The following is a 19359-nucleotide window of genomic DNA, read 5'->3' as shown; positions in this document are numbered from 1 at the left end:
AGCGATCCTGTATGCGCCCTCTGCCTTACAGTACCATATACACGGTGACAGCGGGTGGTGACGGTGGCTACCTTTGGCGGGTGGACGCCATTTCTCCTGCTCTGAAGACTGGCCGCGGCACTGAGAGTAGTGACCTGCGCCTAGCAACTACAGTGCAAGTCTATTTCTACCATTGCTCCTGTGTCCCATCTTAGTAGACTACTAGTGAAATATGGAATCCTCTTTACAACACATCCTACGAGAGATTCAAGCCTCTGCCAACAGATTATGCAGGCAGCTGGATAACTTGCGAGGAGACGACTCCCCCTTCCTGTGTCCACTTGAAAATCGGGACGTGGCTGTGGTGAGAACTATCCCTATACCTATGGAGCCTTTGGAGCCTCCTGACATAATCCTGACTTGTTCAACTCTACGGGATGTCGGGAAGCAAGACTCATTATATCTCTATGACTTCAATGGAGGCGATCTGTCCAATGTATGGGATATTTGTGTATCTATTGCTCCTTGGGTCTGCCCGGAGGTGGGCCTGAAAACCTCAATGGTCCCATACTATTTTGCTGACTTACATGAGCCTAAGATGGTTTGGCATAATATACCTGCATGCTTCCAAAAGGATACAGTTTGTCTCCAGATCCTTGACATGTTTCTGAAACTTACATTTGCTTCCCCTACAAGGCACTATTTGTACTTTGGATGCTACCTCAGCGACCACCATGCAACTGATCCTACTTATGGGACTCTCCTTCGGCTTTATACCGAGACTGAATTCTGGCCAGACTAGAAATGTATTTACATCAAACTGCTCTTACTGCTTATATGTGCCTTACTGATTCTGATTATGCTAATTTACAATGGTGCTCTGAGTTTTGAAATAGTCAAATGTTAAACATTTCACCAGGCTTTATTATAGAGGAAACTATTCTCTCTTCTCTACTAGTGTATGGTAGACAGAAATGGCTGTTATAGAAACACTTATGTATATATGCTTGATGGGGGCAGTCTGGCTTCAATCTGGCTCAAATACTTTTATGTCCTGATCTATTTGCCCCTGCTAATATCCGGTTACTCTCCTTCTATGTGTGTGTGTGTGTGTGTGTGTGGGGGGGGGGGGGGGAGGGGGGGAATGGGATTTAGATAGGTAGGTTAGTCAGTTGGGGGGGGACACAGTTAAGGGATCCAGGTACGCCCAATTGGGGGTGGGTTGTACAGGGAGGGGGGTTATGGGGGAGGGTTGATTTGGGTATCCTTAGGGTGGGTACTGTTAATTTTAATTTTTCTTATCTCCTTGGTTTGACCAGACAGTTGACTATGTGATGTTAAACCTTTATTACTTAATGCAGTGATCATTTCTCTTGAGGCTACTGGGTAAAGAGTTGGTGTATCAGAATACTTTATTTATAACGATGATCTTTGGATATATTCTGGGGTGGTAGCCTAATTTTTTTTTTTTTAAATCTCATAGAAAGCACTTACTTGCTATTCCTGGAGCCCAGATGGCGCCTCTGGGTAACGGGAATCTCTATATCCTGTATTGAACTGCACACACCCGATGTCTCCACAAATATTACCCTTGATCTGTTGCTAATTCTACACGCCACTTTCTCAATAATAACATCCTATGTACCACCTGCTGCATAAATATCCTGTGCATTAATATTGTTATCTATGGAACCTATTGTCTGGTCTATTGTACTGTATGTCTATCTTGGGAGTTTTGTATGCTTGATTATTTCAGAAAATCTTAATAAAAAATTACTGAATTTAAAAAAATAGACCTTTATGCCTATCAAATATTAGAACACAACACTGTAATGCCTATTACAATTTATTCAACACATAATACATGCTCATTGCCCAGGGGAAACTACATGCTCTTTGTCACTGTGGATTCCATGCTTGTGGTTTGCATCAGTGGGTTGCATGCTCGTTGCTGGCGGCCAGCGCTCCCGTGATACGCATTTCTGTGTAGCGCTAGGTGCCCTGATCTCCCCCGTCAGAGGCTAGATGTAAAAGGAGCAACTTTAGCGTCTGTCTCAAATTCCATACGCAAATATATGGTATCACAGCAGCTGCGGTTCACATCATTTTTATAAATTTCTGAGAAGTTAGGTGGCATCATTTTCTTTTTTTCTCTAACGTCCTAGGGTATACTGGGGTTCAGGTAGACAATGGGGTATAGATGGGTCCAAAGGAGCCGGTGCACTTTAATAAAAATTAACATCCTGTGTGCTGGCTCCTCCCCTCTATGCCCCCTCCCACAGCCCAGTTTAGAAAAAAGTGCCCTACGGGCCGGTAGCACACTCTGGAGCTCCAGAGTTTTTTCTTATTTTTATTTTTAATTTTATTTTGCAGCAAGCTGTGCTTACTGCTGTCCTGATGGAGGGACACGGCACCAACCTCTTACAGGGTTAATGGTCCGTGTCCTGCTGCCGGGGTTTGACCCGGACGGTGATGTTACCGCAGTCATTAAGGACTGACGAGCACACCTTCAGCCCGCCGCCCCATCAGAGTGTCGGTACAGCGGTAATAGGTCTCCCGCTAAGGGGATTCTTCTGGCCGCGGCGGCGTGTATTTTACACAGACGCGCCATGTTGGGGGCGGAGCCTCCCGGAGAGCGCGAAAGAGCAGCAGCAGCCGGCGCCATTACCGCTTGCTGAGAGCACCGCGAGGACGCAGCAGAGACCGTACAACAGACTGGTAACACAGTGGGGTTGTGGGGGTCCGTGGGTGCTACTAAGTGCCACACTTGTGTCCTCTATAGGACCAAACTGCGTTTATTGTTAGCCCGGGTGCCTAACTAACGCCCAGCTAAGGGCTTGTGTGCTGGCTCTCCCTCTCTGTCCCTTCTCACTGCTTGGGGAAGTTACAGTTGCTCTGCGGGTGTTGGTATAGTTATATTTATATATAAGCATTATATACCCGACAGCATGGCAGGGAAGAAGTCTGTGTGTCAGTCATGCCATGCAAAATTCACCCCCTTAGTGGAGGGGTCTCTTGTGTGTGATAACTGTATTTCACCTGAGCAGGGTACTAGCAGCCAGGAACCTGCTTGGTTAGATTCTATTAAGGGAATGATGTCTTCCATCTCTTCTGAATTAGCTGTGGCTAGACAGGAGAGACATGACTTACAGAGGCCTGTGGCTGATCTTAGAGCTACACCTGCTGCTCAAAAACCACCTAAGCTTCTTCCTCAAAAGCGTTCTTTGCCTGCTTTGCTGGGTACAGATGATGATGATGATGAGGAGTTAGAAGATGATGAGGTAGAGATTCCTGAGGTAGTTGAGGAATCTCACTCTCAAGGGGTGGATGCTCTCATCTTTGCAATAAGAGAGGTCCTAAATCTCCCTGATAAGGAAGAGGAACAGACAGAACTAATGTTTTTCTCTACAAAAGAAAAATCCTCTGCCACCTTTCCTGTCTCTACAGAGCTTAACAGGAAATTTCAACAGTCTTGGGCTCACCCAGAAAAGAGATTTCAGGTGCCTAAAAGGTTCTTATCTATTTTTCCTTTCCCGTCTGAGGATAGAAAGCTGTGGGAGACCCCACCGGCAGTGGATACATCTGTATCCAGGCTCTCTAAAAAGATAGTGCTCCCAGTCCCTGGGGCAGTCTCTTTAAAGGACCCAGCAGATAGAAAGTTGGAAACCACATTAAAGGCTATCTATGTGGCATCTGGGGCAACTCAGAGACCAGTTATTGCAGGTTGTTGGATAACCAAGGCCATTAGCAAATGGGCTGAGGCAATTCAGGCTGATTTACAAGAGGATAACCCTCAAGTGGATATGCTGACTCTTTTGAGACATATCCAGGAATCTGCAGATTTTTTATGTGAAGCATTAAAAGAGATTGGAGTAGTGGCAGCTCAGACAAACACTATGTCTGTTTCCGCCCGCAGAGTCTTATGGTTACGACAATGGGCGGCCGACCCAGAGTCTAAGAGGGGTGTAGAGGCCTTACCTTTCACCGGGGAGGCTCTATTTGGTGAAGAACTAAATAAGTGGATTTCACAGGCAACTGCTGGAAAGTCCACTTACTTGCCGTCTGCCCCTCCACCCCCGCGGAGAAATTATTCAGGGCCCTCCTTGCAGTCCTTTCGGACCGCGAGGTTCAGGTCCAGAGGCCGTGGAGCCTCAAATGCAGTCAGAGGCACTAGGGGCAAGTCCCGCAGAACCCAGTCAGCAGTCCTGCCCGAGCAGGCTCACACCTCCACTCAGGAAAAGCCCTCAGCATGACGGTTCCCTTCCTCAGGGGGGGGACATTCCAGTGGGAGCACGTTTACTTCATTTCAGTCCGGTTTGGCGGGCGTCTGCCCTGGACCCTTGGGTGCTAGAAATAGTGTCTCAAGGATACAGAATAGAGTTTGCCTCTACCCCGCCTCAAAAATTCTTCAAATCAGCCTTACCAGCTTCACAGGAATCTCAAAGGAACCTTCTGGAGGCGGTTCGGAAACTAATAGATCAGGCTGTGGTAATTCCGGTACCTACCCATCTCAGGGGGAAGGGATACTACTCCAACGTATTCGTCGTGCCCAAACCAGACGGTTCGGTAAGACCTATACTGAATCTTCGGTTTCTGAACATGCATCTCAAGACCTTCAAGTTCAAGATGGAGTCCTTGAGGGCGGTCATTTCGGGATTGGAGGAAAGGGAATTCCTGGTGTCGTTAGACATAAAGGATGCCTACCTTCACATCCCGATATGGCCGCCACATCAGGCCTATCTTCGCTTCACGATCCTAAACGACCACTACCAGTTCAGGGCTTTACCTTTTGGCCTGTCTACAGCCCCTCGGATATTCACGAAGGTCATGGCAGAGATGATGCATCTACTCCGCCGGGCCGGAGTGAATATTGTGCCATACCTGGACGACCTTTTAATAAAGGCCCCTACCAGAGAGTTACTGGAGGAGAGTGTCAGCACCACCTCCAGGATCCTGTCAACCCACGGATGGATACTGAATCTAAAGAAGTCGCAGCTAGTACCATCTCAAAGACTTCTTTTCCTAGGGATGATACTAGATACGGTGGCGCAGAAGGTCTTCCTGCCAACGGAGAAGGTTCTGGCAATCCAAAAGATGGTGCGGTTGGTTCTGAAACCGCGCAGGATATCTGTCCACTCCTGCATACAACTACTCGGGAGGATGGTAGCAGCATACGAAGCGATTCCCTACGGACGCTTCCATGCGAGGACTTTCCAACTGGACCTCTTAAACAAGTGGACGGGGTCTCATCTCCACATGCACTCCCTAGTCACTCTGTCATCGGAAACAAGAGTCTCTCTTCTGTGGTGGCTGAAGTCATCCAACCTGCTAGTGGGAAGGAGGTTCGGATTTTACCCATGGGTACTCCTAACAACAGATGCCAGCTTGAAGGGTTGGGGAGCAGTAACTCAGGGAGTTCACTTCCAGGGTCTATGGTCAGAGCAGGAGGCCTCTCTTCCCATAAACATCTTAGAACTAAGAGCAATACACCAGGCCTTAATACAGGCCTCCGATCTGCTGAGAGGAAAGCCAGTTCAAGTCCAATCGGACAATGTCACGGCAGTGGCATATATAAACCGCCAAGGGGGCACAAAAAGCAGGTCTGCCATGAGAGAAGCGGCAAAAATTCTAAGGTGGGCGGAAAGCCACGCAGAAGCCATATCGGCCATCTTCATTCCGGGAGTACAAAACTCACTAGCGGATTATCTCAGCAGACACACCCTGCACCCAGGGGAGTGGAGTCTACACCCCCAGATATTTCAAATGCTGGTGGACAGGTGGGGGTGCCCTCAGGCAGATATGATGGCCTCACAAATGAACAAGAAACTGCCGAGATATTGCTCCCGAACGCGGGATCCTCTAGCAGTGTCGGTGGACGCACTGACGGCGCCATGGCCCTTCAGTTTCATTTACCTGTTTCCTCCCATCCCATTGATCCCGAGAATTCTCAAAAGGATAAAACGGGAAAGGGTTCTGGTGATCTTCATTGCCCCATATTGGCCGCGCAGGACCTGGTTTGCGGACCTTCTGTCCCTGTCTCTGGAAGACCCTTGGCCTCTGCCACACCGAACAGACCTTCTACAGCAAGGGCCGTTCATTTATCACGACTTACGTCGGCTAAATTTAATGGCGTGGAGATTGAAAGGGAAATCCTAGCAAGAAAAGGCATCCCAAGTGCCGTTATTCCAACTATGCTCCAGGCTAGAAAAGTAGTCACTTCAAAGCATTACTACAGAATCTGGAAGCGGTATGTCTCTTGGTGTGAAGGCCATAAATATCCTCCTTCGGAATTCAAATTAGGAAGATTCCTTAGGTTTTTACAGGCTGGGGTTGATCTGGGCCTTAGGCTGGGTTCCATCAAGGTCCAAATTTCTGCGCTGTCTATATTTTTTCAAAGACAGTTGGCGACTCTCCCAGAGGTGCAGACCTTCATCAAGGGGGTCTTACACATCCAACCACCCTTCAAAAGTCCGGTGGCGCCTTGGGATCTAAACCTAGTTTTGGAATTTCTTCAATCATCATGGTTCGAGCCTTTGAAGACAGCAGAAATAAAGTTCCTTACATGGAAAACGGTTCTGTTATTGGCATTAGCATCTGGTAGAAGAGTCTCCGAGCTGAGCGCACTCTCTTGCAGAAGCCCATACCTAATTTTTCATGCAGACAGGGCTGAGTTGCGTACAGGGCCGAAGTTCCTCCCGAAGGTGGTCTCGGCTTTTCATATTAACCAGCCCATTGTGGTGCCATCGGTTTCTACTGGTTCTTCCACACCTAAGGCTTTGGATGTGGTTAGAGCTTTGAGGACTTACGTTTCTCGAACAGCTCGTACAAGGAAGTCTGATACTCTCTTCATCCTATATGATGCTAGAAAGATAGGATGTCCAGCGACAAAGCAGTCCATCGCCAGATGGATTAGATTAACCATTCAGATGGCCTATTCGCAGGCCTCTATTCCTGCTCCGGCCTCCATATCCGCTCACTCTACCAGGTCGGTGAGTGCCTCGTGGGCGGCTGCTCGGGGGACCTCATTACTACAGTTGTGTAGAGCAGCCACCTGGTCGGGAAACAATACATTTGTAAGGTTTTACAAGTTTGATACTCTGGCTTCAGAGGATCTACAGTTTGGAAACTCAGTGTTACAGGGACCTCAGCACTCTCCCGCCCGTTGTGGGAGCTTTGGGACGTCCCCATTGTCTACCTGAACCCCAGTATACCCTAGGACGTTAGAGAAAAGGGGATTTTGATTACCTACCGGTAAATCCTTTTCTCGTAGTCCGTAGGGTATACTGGGCTCCCACCTCTGTGCTTCGTTCTACTGTTTGGCGTGTTTGACTGACTGGTTTCGTCAGTGCTATGCTGTTGGTAGTTAAAGTTAAAGTTATTCCTCCTCTCTTAGTATGACCGTCTCCTTCGGGCACAGTTTTCTAAACTGGGCTGTGGGAGGGGGCATAGAGGGGAGGAGCCAGCACACAGGATGTTAATTTTTATTAAAGTGCACCGGCTCCTTTGGACCCATCTATACCCCATTGTCTACCTGAACCCCAGTATACCCTACGGACTACGAGAAAAGGATTTACCGGTAGGTAATCAAAATCCCCTTTTTTTACAGTTCGAACTTTTCAATTACATTGATCTAATCGACTAATATTTCTTTTTGTATCCAATAAATAATGGAAATAATGAACAGCTGTGTTTTTTTGGTACTCTTTACCTAGAACGGCGCCCACGATTGAAATCGCGGGCATCGCGGGTAAATCGCGGGTACATCAAAATCGGGTACCCGCGATTACCGCGATTTTCCCATAGAGAACAATGTTAAAAAGCCTGATTGACCGCGATTTTAGCGTTAAATGCCTCAATGCCCGCGATTTTCCCATAGGAATCAATGTTAAATGGGCTACAGAGCCCAAATAGCCCCAATTAACCCTTAAATGTCCCCCCAATTTTTGTACGCCACCCCACGATCCACGCCAACCCGAAGCGTGGCGAGCGCAGCGGTACGCGTCCTACGACCTTTTCATGCCCTACTATCCACGTCGGCGTGGAGTTGAGAATAGAATAGTGTGGCGAGCGCAGCGAGCCACCGAGCCCGAAGCGTGGCGAGCGCAGCGAGCCCCGCGAGGGGACGCGGATACCTTCACAGTTATACGCGTCCCCTCGCGGGCTTCACAGGTGTCCGCGTGGCCACGGACACCTGTGAAGCCCGCGAGGGGACGCGTTTACCTGTGAAGGTATCCGCGTCCCCTCGCGGGGCTCGCTGCGCTCGCCACGCTTCGGGCTCGGTGGCTCGCTGCGCTCGCCACACTATTCTATTCTCAACTCCACGCCGACGTGGATAGTAGGGCATGCGCTCGCCACGCTTCGGGTTGGCGTGGATGGTGTGGTGGCGTAAAAAATTTTGGGGGACATTTAAGGGTTAATGGGCTCTGTGGCCCATTTAACATTGATTTCTATGGCCAAATCGGGTGGATTGAGGCATTTAACACTAAAATCGGGTCCATCGCGGCTTTTACCATTGCTTCCTATGGGAAATCGGGAGCGTCGCGGGCATCGCGGGTACATTTATGGCCGGCCGCGACGCGACCGACGCGATTTTTCAGGTTTAACATGGTTTTCAATGGGAAAATCGCGGGCATCGCGTCGGTCGCGTCGCGGGCAGGCATAAATGTACCCGCGATGCCCGCGACGGGCGCCGTTCTAGGTAAAGAGTACCGTTTTTTTTTTTATTTCGCTTTTATATTCATGATCAAACTGTGACAGTAAATGACTACATCCCTTGCTTATTTTATATATAAATACAGCCTTATGTAATCCATACCCTATGGGTGGCATGGATTTAATTAGAATTCTTGTGATTCTATTTTCTACTGACCCAAGATACTTTATTATTTTCTTTACACAGGTAGAGAAGCTGGAGCTGGTTCTTCAACATTTGCTGAAGGAGGAAAAACTGAAATAAAGAATTCGGACACTCCGCACTCATAGTCAATTAGTACAACATAATGTCTCGTTACCAGAGGGCACTTACTATTATTTTCATTAATTATATTAATATCATTGTTATGCCACTGGCATAAGGAGCAGTTATTGCAGATTGCCGCCTATATATTTAGTTAAATACAATGTTCTTGCAACCATATTAGCGCTACCTAGATATGTTCTGCTTTGTGTAATAGAATTTAGTGTTTCCCCGGCGACAGCATTATCATTGCGTCCTGTAAAACAACGGTGCCTACAAATCTAGTGGGCAGCCGACTGCCAGCTCTGTAAATTAGACAGTCTTTGCATAATTCCTGTCATCTTTCATTGTAGTTTGGATTAAAGGTTTACGATGTGCAAATAAGATTTAATATCTTTTGTACCATACGTCTTATATTTTTTGCAAGTTCTTTCCCCTGTCTCCATAACCATATGGCAAACTTTTGGGTTTTATACATCATAGGAAATTCTTTATTGTAAGTAGAAGTTTAGAAATCGAAGAATATCGGTTTTAAATTCTCACCTCACCGGGAACATGGTGGTTTTTTTTTTTTTGAGGATACAGAAATTAGAGGTGGGGTTTGTTCCCCCTTAATGTAAGAAATGTTAAGTATTGTGCTAGGATGAGGAATTAAAGTACATCCTTTGTATGTCTAACCAAAATATTTGTTTTATTATCTCTTTGGTTTTTAAAATGTTTTGAACAATTGTGTAATTGTGGACTGTTTGTTTGTTGTATATTATCCAAGCGGTATCCGAACTCCTCAAAGCGCAACACCGAACAGGTTTTCATTATAGACAGATGACTTATTTAGTACCAGGGTTATTTTGAGTTACTCCATCTGTGCTCAAGCAAGATTATCCCAAAAACCTGGACTGGTAGTGTGCCTTGAGGACTGATGTTGGAAAAACTGCTGTAGAACGTTGCATGGCTCTGGAACCTTCTTTGGCTGTTTGCGCTAAGGAATCCACTTTGCTGTCTGACCATTGTCTGTTGCAAATTTAATGGGGTCCTCAGTGTTTAGCCATACATTTATCGACAGCGCCTGCAACATGGAGATGTTCACTGCAACATTGGCCGGTTTCCTCAATACTCTGCTTGTCTCCAACTGAAATCCATTCTGTATATGTGTGCGCCCATCTACCAGTCTACGATTCCGCTGCTCAGATTAAATGCCCAAGTTCACTCGCGCTTATCTGTTCGGTCAGTTTGTGTGCGGCCAGCCTATATATATATATATATATATATATATATATATATATATATATATATATAATATATATGTGCCATCTAGATTTTACTGCTACATACAATTATATGTAAATGTAACAAATAGGTTATGGCCAGATGTCAGTGTCACACTGGTGTACTATATGTATAGATGATTCCTCTATTGTTGTGCTACACGTCACAATCCCGCTCTGTGTCGGCATGCAGTGCCAAGCCGCACCCGCAAGTGCCCCATGTTAAGCAGCTGGATAGCTGGCGCAGATAAATACTCTTATTATCCTACAAGAGGACACCTCTGTACACAGACGGATTATTATAAATTGCACATTTATGATTTGTGGAAAATAAAAACCTAAATTCTCACTAAGGGCACTAAGTTTCAAAAGTGATAAAATGGAGAGTGATAAACAGCCAGCCAATCAGCTCCTGTCTGCCATGTCAGAGACTGTGTTTGAAAAAATGTCAGGTAGGAGCTGATTGGTTGGTTGTTTATCACTCTTGAAGCTTAGTGCATCTGGCCTAATTTGAGAAGACCTTCCCAAAAAAATGTATGCTGGCGGAGATTGACCAAGGCATGGAGAGTGGGAGACACAGTAGTAAAGTATTGACGTATAACTTAATTTACAGGCTGAGTTTGAAAAATGAAAGTAGTCTGGTTGACTGATACTTTCTCTCTCCCAAGTTTTGATAAATTTCCCCCACTGTCACCACAACACTTGCACTGGTAGGTTCTACATATTAAGGAATCCTGGGTTACTGTGCATTGGTCAACATCTGATATTATTCCAGTGTGGCGCTTTTTTTTTAGCTCTGTCTGCTCTTCTTACTCTTAAGGGGTATTCAATGTTTAGGTCACGGCGGTCGAGCTTGCGTAACCCTGTCCCGTTCTCAGTCAGCTCGACCAAGAACATGCAGACGGGATTCAATGTCCCGCATGCTGGGGAGCAAGAAGGGGGCGTGGCCGCGAGTTGCGGCTGGGAAGAGGCCAACAGCTAGTGAAGTCGGGCTCGTTCTGCCGAGAAACCCTGCTCAATGCTGTCGGAAAAGACAGCATTGAATAGGGCCCGGCGACCATCTCCCCCGTGGGGAGATGGTCGCCGGCGATTGAATACCCCCCTTAAGGTGAAATGTAATAGGATGAGAGATTCAAAAAGTGAGAGATTTCGTACAAAATCTCCAGGGTTTTTTGAAAGCAGCAATCATTTACACTGCAAAACCAGTTTGATTTTGCAGCGTAAATGATTGCCGCTTTAAAAAAAAACCTGGAGATTTCTTACCAAATCTCTCATGTTATTAAATGTCACCCATAAAACCAGAAGTTACTATTGTGGTTACCTCTGCTATCCCCATTACACTGGCTGAGTACATACAATACTCATTGACACATTTTAAAAGATCCACAGATGGAGCGAATTATTTTACTGGTGATTCTGTGAGGAGACCTGCAAAAAGTGCACTGTGTGGGGTCCTGAGGACCGACTTTGAGAACCTGTGATCTAAGCTATAAATCCGGTGTCCTTTGTGAACAACCGCACACACATATTTTTCAGAATGTGCCCACTGTGGCTAAAAGCATCTTCAGATAGGCCGCAGCCCGCTATGTCCGAGCTGGAGTTCCCTGGGCTGGCTGTGATATTTATAGTGTGTTGGTGCAATGCAAGTGTGGCGCTAGCTGCGGTTTTGTGGCCGGGTCTGGACCTGAAGTGAAGTGACAGCGTAAACGATCACTTATTGCAGATCAGCTGGACTGGCGGCTTTGCAGTGGTAAAGTATTATTTGCTATTGCTACAATAAGGGTATGTTAATTGTTTTGTTTATTCTGGTTTGGATGCATTATTATGCTTTAAATAAAATCAAATTAGCTAAATCATTCCTATGTACTGGTTTATGTGTAATATGTAGTATTTGCTGGCTTCCATGGGTTCTGCAGTATCAGCTTTTGCTGATCGGGAGGCGCCAAGGCATTGTCTTAAAGTGGGCGGAGCTGAACTGTGTCCCGTGTTTGACGACCGTTCAAATTTCATTGAGAAAAAAAAAACAGTTGCTCTTTCTTTGTGTGTAATTCATACCCTCCAACATGACCAGAAAACCGGTACAAATTAGTGAAATGGGTGTGGCCATGTGCGAAGGGGACATGGCCTCCCATAGGAATCAATAGAGCTGGGAAACACTGAAAACTGGTACAGAGCTCTTTTTCGGCTGTACCAGCCATATATGTATAGTTGGAGGGTATGGTATTAAGTACAGGAGGCAGACAAGCATGCATTCCCAAGTCAGCTGCCTTCTGCCGATCCATCTTGTGCATATGGAATGTGAGATGGCGTTTCACCGGCATATGGCCGTGTGCATCTCTCTGATCAGTTTTGCTGGCAACTTGCGAAGCATTAATCCGTTTTTACAAGGTCTCTTCTTGCCTATTGTAGATGGGATCTCCCAGTATCTGCGCGTTGCATGGGAACTTTGATTACAGCTGCAAATTGGTTCATTGTATTTTTTTGCAGGTTCTCACGCTTGTAACTTTCCATCCCGATTGTGTCCTTCAAAAGCAAAGAATTATTTACCTGCCGGTGTTAATGAATTTTACCTGGCGACGTTACTGATTCCAGGTTAATTAGTGTTCTGTTGCTGATCGCTGCTACTTCTGCTGTACACCAGATTTAAGTGAATAATGATCGTAGTGTCTATAGTTCTGGGCAATGTGATTGGTTCCTGGGAAACTTACTTGTACTGTATTTTGCTGGCTTATGTGTCCTGGATGCCTACAAATATATGTTTATGTGGAGAAGTTGTCACAGTTTAAGGGTTAAAAAGAATAAAAATGACGACTGTTATTCAAATGCACATACAGTATACATAACGTGCTGTGTAAATGTTACCAACCAATTACGCCAGTCGTTCCCAAAGTTTTTGAAAAGACAGGGCCAGAGAGTATTAGAATTTTTTTCTCAGCAATCCCAAGGACAAACGTTTCTAATTGAAAAAAATTAAGATAAAAATATCGCATTAAGTACATAGTTTGCCGTCCTTCGGGTCCGGTATGTGGGAAGGGACAGGATTCGCTTCTGTTTGTGCACATCACCGGCCGGATGTATTGCGGTGCGAGTCCGGCGGCCGTGTGAGATTCCGTCCGAACTTGACCCTTTTGAGAACTAGGTGAATTGTCAAAGTAGGTGTGAAAATTGGCAAGCAAACATTTTTATTCCTCCTAATGACCTGGAATGTTTCCTTATATAGGAAATATAATCGTTTTTTTTACATATTTTTTTTAATTTGAATTTATATAACAAATGAGAGCAATGCTGGCCTTTTTTAGCTGATCTTTTTAACCTCTCACAGAGATGTTGGCACTCAAAAGGTTAAAGGAACATTCATTTACGAGGCATGGTTCTGCCAGGTAAATTATTGCCCCTTTAAAAAAAAACAACGCTTTCAGCCTGACTCCGCCACAATACATCTGGCCCTATGTATGATTGAAAGCCACAAGCATTGGATTTGCCTATTAAAATTGGCCATAAATAATTTGTACCGGACCACCAACCCCAGGGCACTGCAGCAAGTGACCTGCGGCCCTCCTGGGCATCACAGAACCCAAGAGCAGTTTCCATCGTGAGCCAGAGATTTCTGTTCCATTCTGTATTTTACCAATAACCGCACCTTCCCGGGTCATGTGATCATCCCATTGTCAGTGCTATTCTGCAGCCTTAAAACCCCTGTTCTGTATTTACACCCATCAGCACATACACTCTCCATTCTCCCGCTGGTATGTAAATACTGCCATTCCCTTTGAAACGTTCCAGGTGTTTCAGACAAAACGTTTCTCAAAGCTGAAATGGAAACTTGCACTCACCAATGAGATGTATACATTAGGTTACCATTATTTCTATAGAAGGCCGTTTGTGTCACATGATTTATGGTGGGGAGACCGGGGGGGGGGGGGGGGGGGGGGGCGGGGCATCTTATGAATATCTGTCCTTTATAGTAGGGAGCAGACAGCGGGTCAGAAATCTATACTTCTCTGTGCCATACAGATGGTAATTAAATACCATGGAGAAGAAACCATGTAAAAATGTATACTGTATAATAACACGCATCAGTCAATGTTGTTCCACTCTGGCCTCTGTTGAGGGCCCCAAATTATTGGAAGTAAGGCGCTCCAAAGCGCCCCCATACACACATCTGTATACAGACATTGCAGGCAACATTTAAATCAGGCATGTCCAAAGTTGGTCCTCCAGCTGTTGTGAAACTACGAGTTCCATCATGCCTTGCTACAGTTTTGCATTTAGGGGATACGAAAACTATTGCAAGGCACGCTGGGATGTGTAGTTTCACAACAGCTGGGTTGCCATGGTTGGACATGCCTGATTTAAAGTGACAGTAAGATAGATAATAGTTTTTGGAAGTAGGTATTATTTCTGATGAGACCAAACATCTGAGAGTTTCTTATTATTTATAGCAGACAAACCGAACTCCGGCCAATTGCACGATGTTGTTACCAGGGCTGTGTTTCAAGAGTCACATCCAAGTAATTATATTTAAAATGTGTTAAATCCCCTATGAAATAAGTTTCTCCTGTCCATTATCTGTAGATTTATAATGGAAAAGTTTCCATTCCCTCGATACTGTAGGTTGTGCAGTACAGTATGTTCCCTTTATAATGAACACCACCCAGCTGGTGAAACGCGTTGCGCTGATATAAATTGCAGAGTGACCTTGGAGTGTCACTCTGATCAGCACCATTGTCGCCAACCTACATACAAAGATCATTTCTGTTTGTTTTACCTTAAAGCCATCCAATGAGGCCAAATTTAGGTGCATTTAAGTGTTACTGATTATTTGGCAAAAATGTCTAATATGTGCTGTGAGCGTCTTTTCTATTTTATTGTGTTGCTATTTGCTAATATCCTTTTAGCTATACACAGAAAGAAGTAACAATGTCAACATGTCTGGCAACCTCAAAGGGAAAATTACAGGCCCCCCAAAAAATCTGTGGATAGGTTGTAATGATACTATTTATCTATAAAGTGCTGGCATATTACACTAGTTGTAAGGACCAACCTGTGTTCATTGCCATTAATAGGGGCCATCATCATTGCACAGATCCTCAATAGGATACTGACTGCTGGGTGCAATATTAACAGCCCCAGGAGCAGCGATAGGGCTCCACCCCAGCGCCTTTGGTGACAAACGCCCGTGTCCACCGCTAGCAGTGACTGGTATGTCATTTAGCACAGATTATTATATTATAAGGGCTGTGTTTTTGCTTTATCCCTCAGTATTTACCAGATATGAAAACTAGTCCATTTTACTAGAGAATTGTCTTACCCACAATGCAACTGAAACCGCCAGATTCACTAGATTCAAAAGTGGTAAAATGGAGAGTGTTAAGCAATCAATCGGCTCCTGTCTGACATTTTTCAAACACAGTCTGTGACATGGCAGGTAAGAGCTGATTGGCTGGTGATTTATCACTCTCCATTTTATCACTTTTGAAGCTTGGTGCATCTGGCCCAAAAAGTGTATTTGTAAAACCAGCATTTATCATGTAATCATTCCTGCACAGATGTATTTTTCCCTGTGCCAGGTAAGACACAAGAGGCTCCTTTTCCTGGGGTAATAGGAAAAATTGGATTATAACAAGCATTTTAAATGCATTACATGAAATAACCTGAAAACTAGTTTTATCATTAAACTGCAGTGTACTGCCACTTGCACAGTGCATGTCCCCTCACAATATATTCATTGCCTTTACGTCCTATGGTGGCTTATTACAGGGGTAATACCTGTTCTGCTGCTCACATACCAAAGTACCCTCACAAAAGGGAATTTACGCCTGTATCTTTACCCCTGTGGGAAAATAGGCAACCCATTCCCTGACGATATATGTTGGACTTCCTGCTCAATTGCATCCCCCAACTGCCTGCCCTAGATCTTTCCTTTGATGATTAAGGGAATAAAAAGTGCAAAGCATCTAATTTCATTGGTCAGAAAATAGATGTTATTTCTTTTCATGTGTAAGTGTTTAAATTTGTTTCTAAACTTTTTTTTTTTTTGCTGTCCACAAATATAATGCCAAATATGAGCCCACTTGATGTGCGGAATGCTGGGCCATGCGGATTCAGCAGGGTGTGCAAAAAGCTTTCCGGATATACACAAAGTATTTCCCAGAAGAGTCTGAAAAGTTGCATGGGCTTCAAACATTTGGTGACACCACTGGACCAACGCAAAGCAGATATATCTTCTACCTGCTTAATGACGGTCTCCTCCGCAGCTTCCAGTGACCCGAAACAAACCTCATAAATCTTATGCTTGATTTGTGGGAACGCAAAGTCACAGGGTACGGGAGATGATCAAGCTCCCGAATGCTTTTATGGGTTAGAACATCCACCGACTTTCTCAACTTTTAGGTTGGGGCGTTGGCCAACTGGTCTCCAGGATTCATCACCACTGATGATTCACAAGACAGATTTTGAGTGACTGTCATCAAACCTGGCAAGCATTTTGCAGCACATAGTTACCCGAGTCTCCTGCTCTTGAGTCAGCTGGCGGCACCCAGTCAAAAACTTTGCTCAAGCCAGGCTTTTTATGGAGTATCAAGCAGAAGATCCCAATGAGTTATCAATCTTCTCTAACCTGACCACTGTTATCTTAGTATCCGTCTCAACAAAGGTGCACACAGCAGGTCACTCTGGTATCCTCCTCAACTATGGCCCCCACAGCAGCAACATCCTCTGAGATAGCGGAATCTGTGCTCCTAGCCTTCTGGGGACAGTTCAACACGGCCTCCACAAAAGCAGCTTTATAAGTTAGTCAAAGATCCTGCTGTCTCAGACCACTCCTGGAGTTGTAGAGACCACTATGCTGGAGTAGTCATCGCTAACTAGCATTTACAATTGTGCAGTCATTCGATTGTACAGATCCACAGGCGGTGTGGCAAACATGACCTGTTGGTAGATATTGGCTCTCGTGTGGCCTCTGTTGAGCTTCATAACGAGTTTGTGTAGGAAGTGAACATGTTGGCTTCGGTGTGCAGTGCTGCTTATATACGGTTCTGTGCCCTGACATTTCACAAACACTCAAGTCAGATATTACAGTTCAGATTGCGGATTTGGGTGCGAGGCACTCTGGCGATGTAGGGGGTCCCACAACTCTGTGTCCTGGACCATGATGTAAAGCATATGAATTGACCCCAGAGGGTCCGTATGCTAGTAGTTTGGGTTTTAGCGTCAATTATCTGTCCCTATGCATAGGCACCCGGCTTATAGTAATATCGAAGCATTGTTCATCTTTAATGACCAACATTGGTTGCAGATGATTTTTTTTTGCCTTGAAATGTGGTCAAGTAGTGACTACATGGATGACTGTCAGGTACTGATGGTAACAGTAAGTGCCCAAACCTGACCCCCTCTCCCTGCAGCCTAACCCTGAGTCGCACCTGGCCGACCGCTCCCCGTGTACTCACCAATTGGGATGCCGGCTATCTGTAGTCTGGCATTAGCATCCTGATCCATTCAAGGTTCTGGTGCCGGTCTTCTGACGGCATCTGTATATTGACCACCAGCATACTGACCTCATCCTGAGACCCCACCTGCAGTGCAACATGGTTTTGTCCAATTGTTTTTTTGTTTTGTTTTTTTGCTTGCAATGGTGAATCAGGCCCATGGTTTGTAGAGTTGCGGGTTTGCACCCTTTAGCTAGGTTTAACTCGTTTGTCTCTTAATTGTTAGTGCCATTAATGTAGTTGAGAATTACACCATGATAATCACCCCAGTTACTCCAGTCTGTCTTCCTGCTCTCAGTGATACAATAGTGGGAAAGATAATATTGTCTGGCTCTTTTTGTGACTTGTTAGATTCTAAATGGCTGTTTGATGTACAAACTGTTTGTCACGCATGAGGGGGGTGGTAATATGCCGCACCTGACATGCTAGCCCACTAATACACCGCTGTACAGCACCGTGACTGGTTTGCTTTACAAGTTTAGCACAAAAGTGACGCCGGCGTTGTCACGGGCTGTACAACACAGTACTAAAACTTCTGGTTCCATGTACAGCCCCCTTATGCTTTCTAACATGGCAATAAGCGAACTCCATCCCTATTCCAATACTGTACTGCAGCCCAGTTCATCTATTGAGACTGGACATGTTTGTCGTAGCTAGTGGTTACAGCAGAACAATGTAGATGGCAACATAAGCTGCAATATTACAGAATTGTGATACAATGGAGAGGCTTTACCTGCCCATCTGTGGCTAGACCCAAGCACCGAGTGACCGGGTCGCTGTTTAGTTAAAGACTTTACTTAAATTGGACGGTTTCACCTGTGTCGGCAGAATAAGATGGTACACAGCAGCGTATCCCAATCCGATCGTTCTCCGCCATTGTGTTTATGTGCTGAGATATCGAGGAAACTTGCCTGTGTTGCAGTGTCTGAGAATCCCATGTACAGTATGCAGCAGCTAGGTAACAATTCCTCTTATTGTGACCTTTGCACTGTCCTCTCGTAATACTAGAATGACTTTGATTTCTTTAGTTCAAATGTTAATTGTGAATATTAAGCTTCTTTTTATCCTGTCTGCAAATGTTCTGTACCGAATGGCTGGTATAATCAATGTTTGATTTGTTCAGATGGTAAAACTCATCTTTTGCATTCAGTGTTATGCATTATACTAATGTTAATTTTGGGAGGACTATATTCTGTGTCCCTGTCGGCATATATGTTACAATAAAGTTATGCAAGCAAATGTTTGGCCTTAGTCTACTGTTACTGACTCTGTTCACCAATGAGAAAAGCCGTCTCATCCATGTGTGCTAAATATCAGATGGTAACTTTATCCAGCCCTAGTAATCGCACTCCAACTACACACTCCAAGGTTTTTCGTTTTTAGAATGTATCAATAATCACGCAACTCCGTTAATATCGTCATTATGTGAACTGCTGGATGAGGCCCATGGTTTGCTTTCATTTAGTTATAGAAAGAGATTGACAACACATTTGCTATGGGATCCCCACCTTCCCCTGTTCATAATTTATTCATACATGTCTTAAATGTGAGTTCTCTATTGACTGTACTGGTTGGTGCAATGTGTTTGGGCTACCAGTAGGTGTCAGTAACCGAAACCGTCCTCTGTAAATCCAACTCTAACTGCTGGGATGTGGAAGGGACAATGCAGTGA

At 45.1% G+C, this 19359-nt stretch overlaps 1 protein-coding gene across 2 annotated transcripts in view; it reads left to right on the top strand.

Annotated features, from left to right (window-relative positions):
* The window catches only part of TDRD1 (tudor domain containing 1), a 137685-nt gene extending 128022 nt beyond the window's left edge, over positions 1-9663 (top strand). For both annotated transcript variants that reach the window (XM_083149757.1, XM_083149758.1), the window contains one exon: positions 8879-9663. In XM_083149757.1, coding sequence (XP_083005883.1) covers positions 8879-8935 — 57 coding nt within the window. In that variant the 3' untranslated portion in view covers positions 8936-9663. The remainder of the gene's footprint in view (positions 1-8878) is intronic.
* Positions 9664-19359: the final 9696 nt, after the last annotated feature.

This window comes from Crinia signifera, chromosome 6 (genome assembly GCF_055691185.1).
Source record: "Crinia signifera chromosome 6, ASM5569118v1, whole genome shotgun sequence".
In the NCBI taxonomy this organism is placed as follows: domain Eukaryota; kingdom Metazoa; phylum Chordata; class Amphibia; order Anura; family Myobatrachidae; genus Crinia; species Crinia signifera.
The sequence above is the reverse complement of the archived record's forward strand: the minus strand, read 5'-3'. Positions and strand labels throughout refer to the sequence as shown.